Source organism: Panicum virgatum, chromosome 3N (assembly GCF_016808335.1).
Source record: "Panicum virgatum strain AP13 chromosome 3N, P.virgatum_v5, whole genome shotgun sequence".
Classification (NCBI taxonomy): domain Eukaryota; kingdom Viridiplantae; phylum Streptophyta; class Magnoliopsida; order Poales; family Poaceae; genus Panicum; species Panicum virgatum.
Genome location: NC_053147.1, coordinates 23,290,841 through 23,310,832, shown reverse-complemented (window position 1 = coordinate 23,310,832; position 19,992 = coordinate 23,290,841). Strand labels below are relative to the sequence as shown.

The 19,992-nt window shown below is 46.6% G+C and overlaps 2 protein-coding genes across 5 annotated transcripts; both read left to right on the top strand.

The window, feature by feature from the left end:
- Window positions 1-1,711: 1,711 nt before the first annotated feature.
- LOC120665198 lies at window positions 1,712-4,959 on the top strand. Its single transcript, XM_039944667.1, has 2 exons — window positions 1,712-2,900; window positions 3,687-4,959. Exons 1-2 carry the CDS (start codon window positions 1,790-1,792, stop codon window positions 3,767-3,769), a joined length of 1,194 nt encoding a protein of 397 aa, XP_039800601.1. The 5' UTR covers window positions 1,712-1,789; the 3' UTR covers window positions 3,770-4,959.
- A 111-nt stretch (window positions 4,960-5,070) lies between these two features.
- On the top strand, window positions 5,071-18,040 carry LOC120665199. 4 transcript variants are annotated; one of them, XM_039944672.1, is made up of 3 exons: window positions 5,071-7,570; window positions 8,298-8,381; window positions 17,992-18,040. In XM_039944672.1, exon 1 carries the CDS (start codon window positions 6,336-6,338, stop codon window positions 7,473-7,475), a length of 1,140 nt encoding a protein of 379 aa, XP_039800606.1. In that variant the 5' UTR covers window positions 5,071-6,335; the 3' UTR covers window positions 7,476-7,570; window positions 8,298-8,381; window positions 17,992-18,040. The 4 variants fall into 4 exon arrangements, with proteins under 4 accessions (XP_039800606.1, XP_039800604.1, XP_039800605.1 ...); XM_039944670.1 differs by lacking the exon at window positions 17,992-18,040 and adding an exon at window positions 10,490-10,810; XM_039944671.1 differs by lacking the exon at window positions 17,992-18,040 and adding an exon at window positions 8,796-10,473.
- Window positions 18,041-19,992: the final 1,952 nt, after the last annotated feature.

Here is a 19,992-nt window from a genome sequence, read left to right as displayed (position 1 = left end):
CCATGAACGGGATTCCGGGTTCAGGCTCGACGGACTCGGCAGGCTCAACGGGTTCGTTCTCCGACGGTTCAGTCACTATAATGCATGAATGAGATGCCAGAATTAGCATGATGCCCTGATTGTGCAACAAATGCTATGCATGAAATGAGATGCATGCATTAGTGTGATATCCTAGATTATGCAAGGGTGACAAGACGTGAATAATGAATGGCACATATGCGATGATTCACAAACGTAACACACGCGACAACAACCAATCACTATGCAAACACGAACGAGGAAACTAGAGCAAGAATTAGGAAATAAACTTATAAAACAAACATAAATCACAAATTAAATTGAGAAAGCAAAGAACATTACAAGGAACTCATGAAAATTTGGATTTACATCAAAAGCATTTTCCTAGAATTAATCATAAATATATCAAATTTTAGTTACTCTAAATAAGATAAATAAAAAAAGAACATGCAAACGAGTCCAAACAATTTCCATAAAATTTGCACAGGAACTAAACATGTAAACAAGGCTAACAAAAGTGGTTTTGCCATTTTATCATTTTCAGAAAATATTTATGCAATAAACAACATTTCAGACCAAGCACAAAATCGAAACAAAACGCTAACCAACATGCGAGATTCATGCAAGCAAGTTGTACCACTGGAAAGAACATTTCACAAGGAGCCTAACAAAATTTGGTTTAGCATTTTTAGAGCATCACACAAATAACTAAGCATTTAACTCACTTTTGCAATATTAAACCACAAGTAAATCTACAGGACAGTAACATGCAAAACTATATTTTTCACGAGTAGATCTAAGCAAAAGGAAACTAACAAAACAAGTTTCACTATTTTTGGATCTATATATATTTTTCTATGATTTTTGCAAACTCAAACACACACAAGTACAACAAAGATTGTTATTAGCTTCTACCACTGCTCATCTTCTTCGTGTCCACGAACAGACCCACGACGCGCGCGACGCGGCGAACGGCGGCGCGGCGAAGCAGGGCTGGAGAGGGGCCGGAGGCGCGCGCAAGGCATGTTCCAGGCGACGGCAAAGCTCACCAACAACGGCACGGGCGGAGAGGAGTGACGACGGGGCGGCGCGACGACGAACAGCGGCGGCGGGCGGAGGGCTGCGCCAACGGCCCTGCAGGGAGGGGGAGGAGGCCTGGTGAGGAGGGAAATCGAGCGAGGGAAGGGAGGAGATGCTCCTCGCGCAAGGAATCGAGAAGTAGCTCACCGGAGACGGCGAATCGACGGCGGCCGACGGAGCTCCTCGCGGCGGCGTCAATGGCGGCCGGGCGGCGCGGGCTTGATTCCGCCGGGAAAACGCGGGAGCGAGCTCGAGGAGGCTGGAGGAGGTGGAGGGCGAGGTGAGGGGGCCGTGGGCGCGCGAAATCGAGGAACGGCGGCCGGAGTTCGTCGGCGCGGCGATGGGGGCGAGCTCTGCTCGAGTTCCAGGAGGAGGAAGATGGGGAGGAGAAGGAGAACACGGCAGCGGGGAAGGATAAGGCCGCGGCGTCGTCGTGGAGGATGGGGCGAGCGGAAGACGCGCGCGGCACGGAAGCCGGGGATGGCCGGCGCATGGCGACGCGTGCGTGCCGCGGCGCAGAACAGAGAGGAGGAGGAAAGAAGGAGGCTGACGGGTGGGCCCGGCGGGAAAATTTTATTTATTTCCTTTTTTTTCTTGGGCTGTGACACGGCGCACCCTTGGCCTCTCCGCCGCCGTCTCCGGCCGCCTCCGCCGCGGCTTCTCCTCGTCCGCCTCGCGCTCTGCGTGGGCTATGATCCACCCGCTCGCGAGGCTGGCAGACTCGAGGGCGCCGCGCGCGTCCCTCCTGTTCGCCGAGCCCCCGTGCCTCTCCCACCTCATCATCCCCGCCCACCTCGCTGACCCGCCCCGCCACGACCCCCGCGGCGACGACGTGTCCCTTCTCTACGGCGGCGTCGTCAAAACCTCCAGCGGCGACGGCCTCCTCCTCCTCGCCTTCATGGACGTAAGCGCCACGGCCCCCATCGTCGCCACGCGCGGCGGCACTCAGGAGCGCAAGTTGACTGCCATCAACCTGGACTGCGACATCACGCGCTTCGTCTGCAACCCTCTCAGCGGCCAGGTGTTCCGGCTCCCGGACATCGACGGCACCAAGAAGACATCGTGGTACACGGAGATGGGCATCCTCACCCAATCTGAACGCCCGGACCGGCCGCCTGACAGGTACGCTGTCGCCGTGCTCAGTGAGGACGGCGACGGGGAGGGGCGAAGCTTCGTCATGCGGCGGTTTCTGTCGCAAACAGGGAAGTGGGAGAAGCTGGTGGGCTTGCCGTCCCCGCTCCCGCTCCCACGGCGGATCAATATAGACCGTGAGGTGCTGGCCTTGGCCGGCCGGCTCTGGTGGGTCGATGCGAGCTGGGGCGTCATCTCCTCGGACCCGTTCAGCGGCCAACCGGACCTCCGCTTTGTCGAGCTGCCGAGGGGCAGCGTGACAGAGCCCATGGAGGGTCTGGAGGACGACGGGCGGGTACAGGGGAGGTACTGCCACATTGGGGTCAGCGAGGGGAGGCTGCGCTACGCCGAGGTGTCCAAGGAGAAGCCTTTCCTGCTCAGTTCCTTTGCCCTTGATGATGATGGAAGCGGCTGGACACTGGAACACCGGGTGGCGCTTAGCCGAGTCTTCCCATATGGATATGAAGATCAATTGTCTGGGGATGATACGCCACACATCGGCGCTCTTGACCCACTGTCTGCAAGCATCATGCACCTCACAGTCGCAGAACTGGCTTTCTCCCTAGACATGGACAGGGAGAAGCTGCTTTCGTGTTCGTTGAGAGATGAAGGTACAGGCGTACCATGTGTTCTCCCACCGTGGCTTGGATCAAGCCGAATCCCTTCTGCAGGTAATAGTTTTTCTTTTCACTTTTTTTCTTCTAAGATGAATGCTTGATCCATCAAGGGTGTATATGTACATTAGAGAGTTTCCAGATCCGTACTCTTCATTTCACATTTCCTTAAACCATGTGGTTCCGCAGGCTTGTCTATTGCTTACAAGTCTTTTTTTTTTTGAAAAGAGACTCTGCTCTGCTTATATTGAAAGCCATAAGAGGTTCAGTACAACACTGGGTAAACCAGTTCTCCAGATAAGATCTATTACAACGCAAAAAACAACGCAAAAACCAACAGACTAGAGTTCAACGATATCTGACGAAAAAGTAACCAACGGAACGTAGTCCTTAAGCCAGTTTCCAAAGTCAATTGCTTACAAGTCCCTCAAAGTGTAGATTTTTGTTGTTGTTGTCTAGCATGTTGGATCTTGAAAATGGAAATGCTAATTGTCACGCGAATGAAATCCATCTAAATATCAGTCAACATGCATAGCCAATAGCCATCTGACTCTGTTTCTATGAGTGTGTTGTGTAATCTGTGCTAATCCAGTGGGGCTAAAAAGTGACTGAAAATCTACATATTTTCAGCCAGCCAAACTGAATGCATTTTGATGCAGAAACATGGTTTTAGTACGGGTGTATATAACTTTTGTAATGTTCCATATGAGGTTGCTATGATCTTGGTCAATCTCTTTGATCGGTTTGGCACTTCAAGCAACTACAATGTGCAATATATAGAAATGTAGACCTTTTGTTTTTTGTTGGCTTAATTGTTGAATTCCCTTAAATCCTTAATTGAAGGAACTTTTTCAAGCACAAAGACGGATGCCAAAAAGACTTTATCAGACATATTGGTTCGTGCGGACAGAGACAAGAGGAATTGAGGTACAGAAGCAAACTCATCATTTGGTTCGTTCTTAAGCTAACTCTTGTGTTCAATCTGTTTTCTATTTTTACAAGATAGCACTTTTGTGGCTTCTTACTTTACACTGCCTGTATGTGTGTTGTGCTGGTATCATCATTTCGGGAATGCATACTCTGAATCATAATAGGCAAGAAAATGGCTATTATCCATTAAGCACTTGGGAAATTATCCTTTTCCCCTGCAATCTTGTGGCAGCACTTTGGGGTTCACTTTCCAGGAGCACAAGTTATCATTAGGGGTTAGAGTAGAGTGCACTAAAATTTATCAGTATCATGTTTCTCTCTCGACCTTCAAGCAGCTGTACAGAGTATAATTGTATGGGCCGCTTAACATAAATTATTTAGAATTTCAAAAACAATTTTGGGATGAAACAGTAGGAACTTCAAATTGGGTCAATAACAAAGCAAGTAACTAAGTACAAAACAATTTAAAGCCTGAAAGATGTGCAGTCTCGTTTTTATGCTTTATTGTCAACTAGAATACTCTGGACAAGTATTAAAAAGCAACACTGAATTAAATTGTACATTTGAGTCATGCCATGTGATCCTGTTGTAACTTTTAAGTAGCCAAATGGCTCCCTAGGATGCAGAAAGTAAGCATACCATGTATGTTTTAACAAAGAATGTACAAATAGGCATGCGGGGTTATTCTAGCGTTTCTCTTTATACTGTACCAGCAAACATGATAAAATGGCAGCTAGAAGTTCTGTTAATGAGCTTAAAGGATGCCTAGTCTTATTATCATGATGAGCCACTGTAACCCTTTCCTAACATATTGAGCAACCGATCAAGCCTGAGAAAGCTTGCTATTTCGTAACAAGGATCATGGTGAAATCTTCCGAACCAGGCATGGGTGAAACACAAACATGCTATTTTTAAATTTGTACAAGTCAAGGGACTAGACAGAGTGTCATAGTTTCCATTTACATGTGTTTACTTGTGTTTATGCTGAACGCAGTAAACTCTTGTTTCCCCCCATAGCGCTCATTGTCTTACAATATTTAATGGGCAACATATCTAGTGGAAACTACAATCTTCGTGAAAACCCATGCAAACCATGGCAAAAAAGTCATCTAAATTCACCAAAAAATCACATATGTAGATGATATGATGATACACAACCTTGTAGAAGAAATTGTCCAAACTTGACTTCGTTTGTGAGATATAAAAATAACAAATTTCAAGCCAGAAAGCTGTCCAGATGATTTGTTAGAAATTTGTTATTTTTATATCTCACAAACAAAATTGAGTTTCGAAAAGATATTTTACAAGGTTGTGTATCATCATATCATCTACATGTGTGATTTTTTGGTGAATTTAGATGACTTTCTTATCATGGTTTGCACGGGTTTTCACAAAGGCTGTGGTTTGCACTAGATACGTTCCCGTCTTGTTGTAGTAGGTGTTTATAATTCACTGTGCAGGGGTACACCAGCAATAGTCTCCTATCACGTTTTATTTTTGGACCTCATATCAGCTGTATAGATTAGCTATTGTGGTTTGAACTGCCAGTTATTATGACTTTATACAAACAGTGGTTTAGTGAAACTTATCAAATCTGAAAATTCAGAATAGAGCTAATAGATCAGAACAGAGCCTATAGTTTTGGTAACATCTTTAGCTATTGTCTGTATTCCTTCCAGCAAGTGGTCATGACATGAGGTTTTACCACAACAAAGAAATGATAAATTGAGATTGAAAATAAAATTCTCATTTCTATTACATGCAAATAGGTATATGGGGCTTACTATTTTTTCTGTTTGCTTGTGTTCATAACGAACCAAGAAAATTCAGTCCGTTCTCAGAAGCACTTATCACCCCCTTCACATGTTCAATGAGACGTCCATAATGTTTACCATCTGCTTTCCAGGTTTCTGGAATTTACCAGGCGAAAGCTGTTCTGAGCTTTTGATGGATTAAGAAGTTTTTTTTTGGGGAACGTTGGCTGGACAATGAAGTTTGAGATGCGAGTTCTCAGATGCAGCAGACTGTTTATTTTAAAAAAGATCTTTTGGACCCGTTTTAAAGAAGATTTTGGTTGTTGAGTTGGATGCCTGCCGTGCCATGGGGTTTTTTAGTCGGTGGTGTTTCCACATGGATGTACCCGTGACTTGCCAAGCCCAGCAGGCAAGTCCAAGCAAGCAGCCCAGGGGCCTCAAAAAAAAAAAAGCAAGCGGTCATGAGGATTTTGGCGGGAAAATGATGACGTGTGCATCGGCTGACCAGCCAATTAAAACGCCGCGTTCAAAATGAACCTTCTGCTGGAAGGAATGTGGTTAACAAATTTTCATAGACTAACTCTAGTAGACCACCCAGCCTGCTTCCGGGTCCGGCGCAACCGTAGAACCGGTGGAACAGTTCCACGCTATTTTCTCCTCCCTGCCAGAGCTATCAGAGCTCGGTGCACAGGGTCTATACGCACCGGACCGGACCTTGCGATTGCAAAACCCACTCTCTCCCCTCCTCTCGTCAGGCACCAAAGCTTTCCCCTTTTCGCAGCGCCGCATCGGCTTCTCCGAGTCCGAGATGCCGTTCCGGGGCATCCTTGGCCTCTCCGCCGCCGTCTCCGGCCACCTCCGCCGCGGCCTCTCCACGGCCGCATGGCACCTTCCGTGGGCGATGATCTACCGCACCGTGCTGGTCAAATCTCCATTTCCAGGCTCGTCGATCCAGCTTGGCGTGCCCCCATGCGCCTCCACTCTCTTCGTCCCCGAGCACCTCGTCGATCTACGGCCCCGCCCCGACCCGGACAGCGACATCTTGGCCCTGCAAGGCGGCATGGCCACCGCCACGAGCGGCGATGGCCTCCTCCTCCTCGATTTCAGAGATGGCAGCGCAACGGCTCCCTTCGTCACCGCACCCGACGGCAGGCGGGGGCGCATGCTGGTCGGGCTCGACTTGGATCCCGACGTCACGCGCTTCGTCTGCAACCCGCTCAGCGGCCAGGTGTTCCGCCTACCGGACATCGACGGCACGAAGAAGACCTCGTCCTGCCGCAGCGTCGGCCTCCTCACCCGCTCCGCACACGGGCGAGGGCCGCCTGACAGGTACGCTGTCGCCGAGCTCAGTGAGGACCGCGACGCGGAGAAGCGGAGCTTCGTAATGCGGCGGTTTCTCTCCCAAACTGGGGAGTGGGAGAAGCTCGTGGACTTGCCGTCCCCACTCCCGCTCCCCCGACGGATGGACATATACCCCGAGGTGCTTACCTTCGCCGGACGGCTGTGGTGGGTTGATCTGAGCTGGGGTGCCGTCTCAGCCGACCCGTTCAGTGACCGACCTGAGCTCCGCTTTATCGAGCTTCCCAATACCAGCGTGCAGCCGGTGCCCAAGCCCAGGACGATGACAGAGCGTTCGGCGGCACAACAGGTACAGGGAATGTTCCGGCGCATGGGGGTCAGCGAGGGGAGGTTGCGCTATGTCGAGCTGTCCCAGAAGATGCCTTTCCTGCTCAGCTCATTTGTCCTTGATGAAGAAAGCAACTGCTGGACGCTGGAGAACCAGGTGGAGCTTGGCCGACTGTGTGGGGACCGTGCAGATCCACCACCTGAGGAGCACACCCCACGTATTGGCGTGGTCCACCCACTGAAAGCGAATCTCATGTGTATCACTGTCTGTCGGCAACCGTGCTCTAGCCCTAGACATGGAGATGGGGATGGCGCTCGGTGAGCCTATAGATGAACTGGGGTCTGTTGTCTGCAGTACATTGCTCAGACCATGTGTGCTCCGGAAAAGGCTTCAATCAAGTCGGATCCCTTGTGCAGGTATTATCTTTCACATGCTTGATTCATGAGATGTGGTTGTGTATTAGAATTGTTAGATTCCTTACATTTTCAATTTACAGCATGTAGTAAGAGGCTTATGCCTAGCAGTACGATTTAGCAGCTCGATAAGTAATATATGTACATTATGCATATTTCAATCATTTATGTGGTACAGTATAATTCTGAACCCTCATATGAATGTTTGAGGATTTGTTGGAACTTGGAAGTAAAAATGTTCCAGTCTAAAATTTGGTAGAACAATATGCTGTTTGGGAATTTGAAATTACACTGCATGATCTACATATGAACTTGTTTGCAGCAATCTGGTATATATATTAATTGCATCACAATCACATACGGATGTCTGTTTAAATGCTTGAAAAGAACTAGGCTCTTGGTACATTAACCAGAGAGAGGGAGGGAGGGAGGGAGGGAGCACCCGTAGCGGGTTTGATGCGGGAGACGGTAAGCGCACCCCCGATCAGGGCATGTTCTAGTCGTGAGACGGTCCATGACCGAGTGAGAGATCGAGTCTAACATATGCCTCTAATTAATGTCAGGTATAGATTTTCTATGCTAAGTTAAATTCATTGTAACCTGATCGATGTGATGGGTTTGATTGCTAGCTCAAATGCTATATTTGAATGCATGGAATTATATTTTTGCTACGACTTGTTTTGAGTTGGTATTACACCAATCATATGATGATTGAATGAACCTATTTCAGGCAAGAAGGAAGGTTCTGGAAACAAGACTTTGGCAGATGTTCTGGTTCGTTCAGGCAGAGACTAGGAGAGCTGAAGTCTACCAGGTTATCTTTGGGCACTCTCTCTCCATTAATGCTTCTTATCTGATCCACTACAAGTTATTTTGTATATCCAGTGTTGTTTCTTCAGTGCCATCCTACTGCATTACTCATATATGCACCAGTTAACTAGTTTGAACTGGTTCTATTCCTGCTGTCCAATGTTAGTTGTTGGGAACAATCATATGTTCATTGTCATGCATTGAAGTCCTGCTTTCCTTTAAATTGAAGATACAGATTCCTCTTGTCTCAGGATGTAAATGGGTTGAATTTGGGTCAACCAGTGATTAACCCAACCGATCCATTAATATTTTTTTTGGGTTTTGAGTTACCCATTGTGTTTCAATGTTTACCCAAATGACCCATTGGGTCAACCAAAACATCAGATCTTAATTGATCGTCACGCTCTGTGTCTGCTAGGAATAATGATTCTTCAAGCCAGCAAGTGGATGCGGAGAATCAAGCAATAGTTTCTCTATTCTCCCTCTAGGCATGAGCCGGTACCCATGCGCCGCCGCCCCCGGGACGTCCCTGCACGGCTGCACCCACCACAGCTCGCCGGAGATGGATAGTTCCAGCTCTCTCTGTCAATTGGATCGCAATCTACTAGAAACCAAATCGATGTAGGCTTTCCCTCTTCTCCGATGCCTTCCGCTCTGCTCGAATTTCTTGCCGCTGCCCGCCACTTGCCTCTACGCTAGCCTCCCCTGAGTTCGCGGACAAATCGAGTCGGAGCTTGGAATTCGAATCTGCAGGAAGATGATTACGGGCGCATGGAGCAAAACCATCTACAAACAACATAGGCCTGCTACAGACAGACAGCGCGAGATCTGCAAAGTCGAGGTGCCATCACTGCCTGCTGTAAAGTTGGGAACTCGCGAGACAGGAGGAGGGGGAGGTGGCGAATGGGTTACCTGGTAACCCACAACGTTAGGCACTAATTTGCATCAAAATTAAGTGGGTCACCCCGATGGGTACATACACCAGACTGAATATTTTGGGTACTGGCCACTGGGTCAGTGGGTCGACCCACTAGAATCTGCATCCTGTCTTGTGTATTCTTTATTTTTTCGTCATTGGAGCCAACAGGAGGTCAAACCATTCATTAAAGATAGGCATGTAATTTCGAAGTGATGTAGAATGTCACAAGGAATTTAGAAGTTACAACCTACAACGCTCTCTTCTTCTCTATCAATAGAAATGGACAGCGTCTTGTGCCGGTTCGTTCATAAAAGAAAAAAAGCCCTCTTGTCACAAGTGGACATTTGGAGAGGATAAATACACACCTCATGTCTCTTAAGTTTTCTAGCTCCATATTAGTGTTACAGTCAAAGTTACATTTCCAGGCTGTATATGTTATATTGTTATCTATGCCAATGCCAATATGCCATTGGTTAGGTACTTAGGCCTGTACCCAGACTATTGATTGATCACTTCCAATGTAGCATGCTGCTTATTGTTCCAACCTCCAAGGAACTGAGGCAAACTCAGTTGTTGGGAGGTGCTGTCACCACTCACCACCTGGGTTTGAAATTTGAATTTGAGTGACTTTTTTCTTAATGGAAAGATACGTGTTCCCCTAGTTATTTTCATTTTCTCTCACATACACTCCTACTCATTACAGTCATGCCATAGTAAATGACAGATTGGTGCCTACGAAATTCTCAATTTTTGTTCAAGGATGGGGCATTTAATCCATGGCATTTTCGATTTTTTGAACTAGCAAACATGATTAAGTGCAAACCACAAGTGGTGCCAGTCATAGTGTTCAATGAACTGAAAGATGCCCGGCCTTGTCAATTTGTCATCACGTACGGAGACACTGTCTTGCTGTTGTTTAAAACACTATCATCTTGTGATCAAACCTGAGATGAAGCTTGCTATTTCATAATAAGGGTCATTTCTGCAACCACGATATGGACAGACCATGAATATATTATCTTCCACAATCCATTAGTAAAGTGACTAGGTGGACTGTAAATCTATAATGCTTTGATCATTTAGTTGGTGTTGTGCTAAACCCAGAAACAGTTGTTCCCCTATTTTACCAGTTCTCTATTCTCTTTGTACGATTATTAAAACACGTCCCTAATATTCCACATGTTATTTTTCAGGTCTTGTGGAAAAGTCAACCGACAGTGCTGTTTTAATCAAACAGGAAGCTGATTATGATAGTCTGCCAATGCTTTCATTTTGGAGAAATTCTCGGGAAGTTTTGGGGGGTTTAGGGTGGTTACAAGCTTCGTCTTCTTTTTGGGAAAGCCTGGAAGATGTTTCAGTTTTTTCTGTTAGGGTTTTGCCAGCACACTTATGGAGAGAGCTCCAGTATTTAGTATTTACTAACTTAAATTAGCATGTTATGAGATCATGACACGTAACATTATTACTCTCATTCTGGGAAAAACGTCTGGTTAAGTTTCAGTTTGTTGAGTATTGCTGATCCAGATACTGATTGGGATATATCTTCTTTTTTTCTTTAATTCTTCTAGTAAACCAGATGAACATTGTTGGATGTGTAAGAGGACGAAAGCGTAAGCAGATTGTAGTATAGGTGTGGTTCACTCAACGTGCAGTGAGCATGAGTCGTTTTCCTAATCCTAAATGGGAAGTTGAGACTGGGATGAGCTAGATTAAATAGCCAACTCTAAGAAGCATTGCAATTTGCAACCTTGGATTAACCTTTTCAAGCAAATCGATGTGTCGTTACATCATGGCTCCGGCCCTACGTCCCCGCATTGTCAGAGACATCTTGCTGCCTTCCTGTGTTGGTGGCTTGGTGCTCATCTTCTCAGAATTGACCTACGAGAATGAGCTGGCTTGATTGATCACTTCCACTTCCACTTCCCAGTTCCTTATCACTGTCCTCTCCGGTTCAAACTTCAAACCGAATTTTGCTTGCTAGCCTCTTTGGGATGAATCGTCTGGGAAAGCTTGTGTCTTCGGCGCAGATATTGGTGTCCTGACTCCTGAGATGTCCACAAGATTACTAGTCAGTACAAACCTGACACAGTTGACGGACCTGAAGTGAGCGGATTTTACAGCCCATGGCCACTTTTGGTTTGTCAGGCCCAAGGACCAGAGCATTTTGGCGGGAAACAACAACAAATTACGTGGATCATTATACGGCAGAAAAGCCAATGGGCAGCTGCCACCTGGTAGATTAAACGATCGGAAAGGGCTACACCGAAACCTTTTTCAACCTCCAGTCCTACTCCTGGGCCCTGGGGTCGTACGCACGACCATTCCCACAGAAAATGGTCAACTCGTCTTCTGACATATGGGTCCCAGTACCAGCCACACGCCACAGCTCATCATCTCGGATTCTTGGCTTCTCCCTTCTCGGGAGTAGTGTCCCTCGGCACACCCACGTTGCCTTCCCATGGATGGCTGGATACCTAAAACATCCAAAGGCAGCGCATGAAGCATTTTACATAGTTTGCCAAAGCTTTCATTTGGGAGAATCTTTGATCAAGTTTGGGTTTTGGGTAGCTCTGCTAATAACAAACTTTGTTTTATTTATTTTTTTGGGAAGTCCGGAAGACGCTTCATCAGATTTTTAAGGTTGAACTATGCTTAAACAAAAGGAAAAAGTCCATTTTGACCATCCAATTATTGTCTGAGTTTAGTTTTGGTCATCCAACTCCAAAACCGGGTATATTTGACCACTCAACTGTCAAAACAGTTCATGCCTAGCCATCGGGTAGTTTTGATAGGCGGTTTTGATGACGTGGCTGACACAGTGGCAGCCGGGCCCACAGGTCAGCTCTCTCCCTACTCCAATCTCTCTCCTCACTCGAAGTCACCATCATGGCCGCCATAGTCACCACCGGCTGGCCAACCAAATCCTCCATGGCGGCGGCGGTGCGGCCCCAGGGAGGGGCGCCCTGCGCCGGTCAGCCGCCGTCCGCCCCTCCTCCTCTCCCCATGCTTGCGGCCGCCATCCACACATTCTTCCCCCATCCCGGCGGCCGCCGTCCATCCCACCTCCTTCCCCCACACCGGCGGCCGCCGCCATCCGCCCCTCCTCCCACACGCCCGCGGTCGCCGTTTGCCCTTCCTCCTACCCCCGCGCCGACGGCCGCCGTCCACTCCTCCTTCCTCTGTGCTGTTGGCCGTCGTCCACTCCTCCTCCCGCACGACGGCTAGGGGAAGGCGCTCCCCACAGCAGTGGCGGCGGGCGGCGGCGCACGTGGCCACGGAAAGGCGCTCCCCACAGCAGTGGCGGCGGGTGGTGGCGCGGCCATGGAGACGGAGGAGATGGGCGGCGGCGCGACCGTGGAGATGGAGGAGACGGGCGGTGGCGCGACCGTGGAGATAGATGAGATGCTCCTTCCTCTGCGCCGAGGGCCGTCGTCCACTCCTCCTCCCGCACGACGGCGGTGGAGCGGCCAGGGATAGACAGCGGCGGCGCACGAGGCCACGGAAAGGCGCTCCCCACAGCAGTGGCGGCTGGCGGCGGCTCGGCCATGGAGACGGAGGAGACGGGCAGCGGCGCGGCCATGGAGACAGAGGAGACGGGCGGCGGCACGACCGTGGAGATGGAGGAGATGGGCGGCGGCGTCGTGCCATCTTCCCTTACGGCGGCGGCGGTGGATCGGGGATGGAGGACGGGACGAGGCAGGGGAGAGAGAAGACAAAGGTGAGGAGAGAGAAGAAAAAGGAGACAGAAATAGAGATGATAGGTGGGCCCCACCACCACGTGTCGTCCATGTCAGCGCCCAGCGGCCACTGTGTCAGCCACGTCATCAAAACCGCCCACCAAAACAACCTGATGGCTAAGTATGAACGGTTTTGACAGTTGAGTGGTCAAATATACCCGGTTTTGGAGTTGGATGGCCAAAATCAAACTCAAGCAATAGTTGGATGGCCAAAAATAGACTTTTTCCTAAACAAAATGCGACTGCGACGGGCGGCGCCAGGACAATCCCTAGTCATTCCCAATGAAGAAAGTTGCTTACTTGCTTAGTGTGCAATGCGACCGGTTATCGTATTTGTGTTCCATATGCTTACTCAACATTTGCGGCAAGTAAGGGTGGTAACGAATCATGACTATTTGGTCTCTTCACTATCCAACTTGATCTTTCTATATTTTTACTTTAAGACTGTGCAAGATTAGAGCCGACTCACAATAAAAAAAGTTAGTCCACATTAAAAAATGCTTCCAATTTTTTTTAATATTTGCCGCGAATCTATATATTGGGCCAACCAGATTTTTTAGTTTCGGCCTAACTAACGAGGAAGCACCACCACACCTTCTGCGACTGACCAATATGGGGTAACACGCGTTACCCCTAACGACACCCTCTCATATCAACATACTCTCTAGTTAATCCTGAACTTTGCTCATTAGGATCGTGCGACAGGACACCAACAGCAGGCAGCCAGTCACAACTACAACTCCTTGTGGTCGACGGGCCTTGAAGCGAGTGGATGTCATAGCCCATGTGTACTTGTGGCTCCCCATGCCCTTGTGAACAAGGGCATTTTTGACAGGAAAATGTTGAGGTCCATCAGAAAAACGGTGGAAGTGGAACACAACCACTCAACGAGACAGCCATGCAGCCCACGGGCAAACAACCCGAGCGGACAGTTGTCGCCGCCAGCCACAGCCCCACCCACCGCTTCTCCTCCACCTCACCATGGAATACAAAACCGCTCGATAATCGCGATTATCGGTGAAATTTACCGTTACCGATGTTGACTGATATTGGTTTTCAATTGATTTTTCGATGGATTTCAATCCAAATTTCAAAAATTCAAAGAAATTTATAACTAGTGTGGAAAAAATTCTATAAAAAACTAGAGCCTCTCTATAGTCTAGAATGATGTCACATATTAAAAACAACCACCGTTTGCTTAGACAAAAAAATGTTTCCAATACTAAAGCCTGATAAATGATGCAAATCCATCGATAATCAATGCAAATCAGTTGATATTCAACAATTTTGGTTGATTTTCTATTTCCTTTCACCAACTTGACCAAATATGCATGGGGTATTTACTATATTGTTGTATATTATGCTACAAATGGATGGTTATACTGATAATTTGCAATGTAGATTAGTGTTAAATATTAGTGGTGGGAAGAAAGACTTCAATGTTGACTTGTTGTTAAATCAGTTAGGATACAATAGGCTTCAATGTTGACTATAATATGTATGCTTATACTAAAAAAACTATGTCTAACTGGTTTACATAATTATTATAAAAAAGTGTTATTTATGAAAAATGGATGTTTTAAGTGCCTTTCTGTATGAATTATGGATGTGGTCATATGAGTCTGTTACCAATTTGCATAAAACTTGTGTCAATTTATGCTAATATGGACAATGTGGTTTGTATGGACTATGTACTTTTTTGTATTTATGTGCAATTTCATTTGGTGTATGCCTATTTGTGTGGTTTGCATAATTATACATAACATGGATATGTGTAATATGTATCTATAGTTTATTCAATTTATGTCCAAAATATATGTACATGTTTATTTCTAATGCAATTCTATCGTAAGCTACGTATGTATGTATAATTTACCTTATAAAATACCATACTTAACAAACCAAATAAAAATACTATAAAAATTTCTATTTTCCATCTGCCAAATACATTTCTCAGCCGAATTTTCGATAAATCGACCGATTTGCATCGATTATCAATGATAAATCATTGATTATCGATATTTGAATTTGACCTTCCTTATCAGACGATTTTAGCGATATTTCACCGATTTTCAATCGATTATCGATACCGGAGGGCACTGATAAACCATGTATCAGTGATAATGTAAACCCTGCACCTCACCGTGGCCGAAGCGCCCTACCGGAAGTCCGCGCGGGAGCAAGGACGGTGGTGGTGGGGCCTTCTTCCCACTATTTCTCTCTTCCGGAGGCTTCTTCCCAATCTATGATAAGCTTGGCCAGGTGAGCTCTATGCGCTGCAGTTAGCCCTGCACGCCTCTAGCTACTGATCCACTCTATACATTGCTTGATCCACTCCCTACTTGGCCGGATCTAGGGTCCTTATAACACCCCAGGTGTTAATTACCTGTAATTAAGATTAATCATGTGTTTGACATCATCATTAGCGTTAATCGTGCTTGTAAAAAAAATTTGGATTAAATTTTTGCTAGCTTGTTAACACATGAAATGATGACTAATTTTCAAATCTAATGAAACATGCTTTAAAAATAACTTTTAAATTCTTGCTCAAATAACTTTTGCCTAAAAACAAAGTTGTAGAGTTTGGAATGGTGAAAAACTTTCGTGTTTATGGTTTTTCAAGTTTCAGTACAAAAATTTGAAGAAAACTTTTAATTTTGCTTTGAATAGGACATTAATGCTTTAGTTTTAACATTTCAAATTTTAAACCATGATTTTATCTTCAAATAAAGTTTTGCCTAAAACAAAAGTTGGAGGAAATCAAATTTTGAACAACTTTCATTCTTGGAATTTTTCGAGTTTCTATATAAAATTTTGAGTTTTGGACGGTCAAAATCGAGCTAAGTTTCGTTGAATCATTTTCTCCCTCTGTTCACCGCTTACGGCGCCCATGCCGCACGCCATGCCAGCGACGACTCCACGCGTCAGTGATCCTCGGCCTCCGCTCGAGCGCGTCCTTATCCTCTCCAGAAGCCTCCCGGCGCCCCCCGTTCTTATCTTCTCCTCAGTCTTCAAACCGAGCAGAGCCGAGCAAGGTTGCCGCTCGAGCCCTCATGTTGAGCCGCCGTCCGAGCTCGCCCCGACCTCCCCTGCGGCAACTCCTTTCGATTCAGCGCGCCCCAACCCTCCTCGCCTCGCCCCAGAGCTCCTCCGCCCCTTTCCGAGCCCGGCCGCGCCCTACCCCGGCCGGAATCGACACCCCACACCACCAGCCACCATTAAAGTTTTGTCGAAACTCAGGCCGCCGCCGAACTCCATCTCTTGGCCACAGTTTCCACCAACCGACGGCTAAAATCGACTCCTCTCAACTCGCTGAAGCTCGTGCTCTCTACGTTCCATCGTGTTCCACGAGTTTCCATGCTCGTTCATGGCGCCGTCGCCGCCGCCATACTGCAGCTCGCCGCGGAGCCCCTCATCCGTGCCCCCACTGCCCAAATCGAGCACGCCATCACCCTCCACTCCATCTCCTGAAGCTCACGCACCCACCATCGCCGCCCTCTCCTGCCAGAGCGCCGTCGTTGCCGAGCAGACCGGCCGCCGGCCGCCGGCCGCCGCGGACAGGCCACCTCCGGGCACCTCCTCGCGCTCCAAACCCCTCTACAGGTTCGCGCCGACCTCCTCTTCTGTTTCCCCCTTTCCCCTTGCCGCCGGTGAGCATCGTCGCCGGAAACGAGCTCCCCGTGCACTCCTCTGTTCCAAATCGTAACCAGGGACCTCGGGCAACAATTGACACAAGTCCAGGGGGTTTTCTGCGAAGTCTATGACTCATATGAATAGTGCTGCGAATGATTCTTTTGTAATACATTGGCTGAAACTTTGGAAAATCGTAGTAAATCATAGAAAAATCAGAAAAAATGCAAACTAAAATTTGTTAGATTCTTTGTTCTAAGATCTAAAACTTTCCTTACAGGTTTATCTTCAGTTTCTAAATAGTTTTTGCTCTAATTTAAATGTTAGTTTAAGTGGTTGCAAGCTTTGAAAATGCTTAGTAAATAGTAGAAAAATGGTAAAAAGGTAAAACCAGTTGGGTTAGAGTTGTTTTGACATGTATAACTTAGGAAAAATATTTAACATGCTAGTTGTTTAATGTTTCTGTGATGTTTTGATTTAATCATGAATAATGCTTGTTTACGCTTGTCTTTTTAATATCTGCAGTTTTGGAAGTCGAAAAATTATGAAATTTATGCAGTAGTGTGCTCTTGGAATTCTTCGTTCACTGTAAAAAATTCAGAACCAGAAGCTATGTGCATGTTTGTAAATCTATTTTTGTTATGTTTGTCTTGCTAGGGCTAAATTAAATGTTTTCTGTTGTCAATAAATGTTAGCAAAATATAGTTGCATGCGTTATCAATATCCTCAAGTTAAGTTTTTACATTTGTGTAGTTCCTAGCTATATCTTTCACTTTCCAAAAGTATTGCTAAGCCATTCTTTTCTGCATGTTTCAATCCATCAAGTTATGTCATTTCTGGGTGAAGTATATTAACTCTTGTTAGCTAGACAGGTTTGGCTAATCCTTATTTGGTGAGTGCTTGCAATGATTTGAGTTAAGTTAATTTGTATGTCATGTTGGGGTTAAATTTAATTACCTCCTGTTATCGATAAATGCTGGAAAATCATGGTTGCTTGTTAATTCCAACAATATAAGTTAGTCCTGTATAAGTTATGTTAACCTCGCGAGAACTAGTTCATGGGATGCTTGTATTTATTTTACTTTTATGCCTTGTTGGTTAAATAAATTGTTCTTTCTTGCTTTATATCCTTGCTTAGTTTTTATAAGTAAGCTAGCAATGCTTTTTAGTAGGAAACACTTCAGACTAAAATACTTGAATAAACTCTCGTGTTGCAGCACCAACTCTATTGTCTTTTGAGTTTGTTTGTTGTGTTTACTCGATAAATGATTGCCCAGTCATGTCTTTCCTTTAATTGCATTGCTTTTGCATCGTTGCATATCATCTAGGTACGCTAAATGTGCGACACGTGGAACCGGAGGGCAATGTTGAAGCCGAGCCAGAAGATGGTGCACGGGTGGACCAATCCAGAAGACGGAAGGACCGACTGGAGTGCATGCTTGGACTGGGATGATGTCAAGCTGGTGCAAGACTACAAGCTAACTAACTGACTTTGTGTCAAACCCAAGCAAGCCCCGGAGCATAACCCGTAATTTCAATATTCAATGTTTATTATATAATTATTGCGCATTTACGTTTTTAGGAGTTGATTGAAACCGTAGATGCATGATCCCTAGGTTTCCTCAGTTACTCTACTAGTGTGCAGGTCGTTAGTACTGCCATGCTTAATTAGGATTCGGTAGAAGTCGAGTGATTCCTGTCACTCACGAGCTATAAGTTTCTGTTACTTGTGGCAATGTGGTTTGAGAATGATTCAATGAGGAAAGAGAAATGAAGACCGGGCGGAGATGAATTGGTTCTAGATATGAAATGGATGGAAAGTAAGGCTCCGCCTGTGTCGATTGAGAACCGTACCGTTGTTGGCAGTGCTGACCGAGTTTGAACAGTATTAACCACATGCCGGAAGTAGGAGGTAGTCGAAACCGGTAAGCTAAATACCTGATTTGCAACGATACTTTGAATCGTGACCTGCTACTCTGGGAGTGGAATGATGGCGGGTGTTGGAGTGTATGTCGCCTCCTAGTTCTCTGGGAGTTCGCTGTGAGGGACCCTTCACCCGGGTTTTGGCAGGCGTGATTCAGACGTCGGGGTAATGATGGGAACGGTTGACATATGTGGTCCGGCGTGGCTGCACATGTCGTGTGAGTTAGGTCCACCTTGCAAGGTTAAATCGGATCGATTCACCGTCTCTCTCGGTTAAGAGAACCTTGGTCACTTTGTCACATCGTAGTAAAGGATGAAATGAGAATGAGTTGAAGACATTTGAATGGTTTTAATAGAGGTTTAATGTGATCAACCATGCTTGCTTTAGATGTCAGGCAAATCTAGTTGGTACTTGATAAACTTAAATTGAGCTAAAATATTGAAAGTAAGGATACAGTATTAGTGGCCTTTCAGCAAAACAAACTCCAGAGCCAAAAAGTTTTGCATGTCTAGATAGTGGGCTAAGTATACCCGTGTCGGGTAAGCCTTGCTGAGTATTAGTATACTCAGGGTTTGTTGTCACCCTGTTTTCAGGTAACTATTGTTGGTGGAAGCTGACCAGGATTCATGTCGGTGGGCTCGATGTGACATCCTCCCGACTTCGTAGATCTCGGGGTTTTCAAACTGAACTTCCTTTCTAAATTTCCGCTACACTTTTAATTCTGATAATTTTTATTTAAACTTAATTGTAATACTTTGCTTTGTAAACTTAATTTTGAGAGCTTTAGTCTGCTTGTAATCATCTGTGCTCGCCTTCGAGTGAGACTTCCGGTGTTTTCGATCCTTAACCCAGTAGGCTGCCGGATTACACCGTTTTAAGTGCGCGGTGGCTTGATTAACACTTAAAATAATAGTTAGCGCACTTAAGCCGGTTTAATTTGGGCGGTTTTGTCACACTCCTCCCCTTCCACTCATTCCCCTTCTTCAGCTTGGTGACTGGTGGTGACCATGGCTCCCTACTGATGGGGGTAAAAGCAACGGGTACCCCCTAAACCATCGTTAAGGGATAAGGTCCCAATAAGATCAAGCCAAACACGGCCCAAGATGAGTAGGGGAGGCCCATCAATGGCCTCCCCCATCTCATCCGACCCCTGAGGGACCGCCACCCTCAGGCCGACCCCCGCGGGGAGCTTTTCGCCTCGCCCGACCCCTACGGACGGCTTCCATCTCGTCCGACCCCGCGGAGGGGAAGGGTACGAGGCCACATGGCAGTTTGACCGCTCCATAGCATGAAGACCATCATTAGCCGAGGGTGGGGTGCCCGCATGGGTCGACATGACTACTCGCCCATGCCCTAGCACAAGCTCGGGCAGTCGCGGCAGGACCTCAACATGACAGCACCTCAC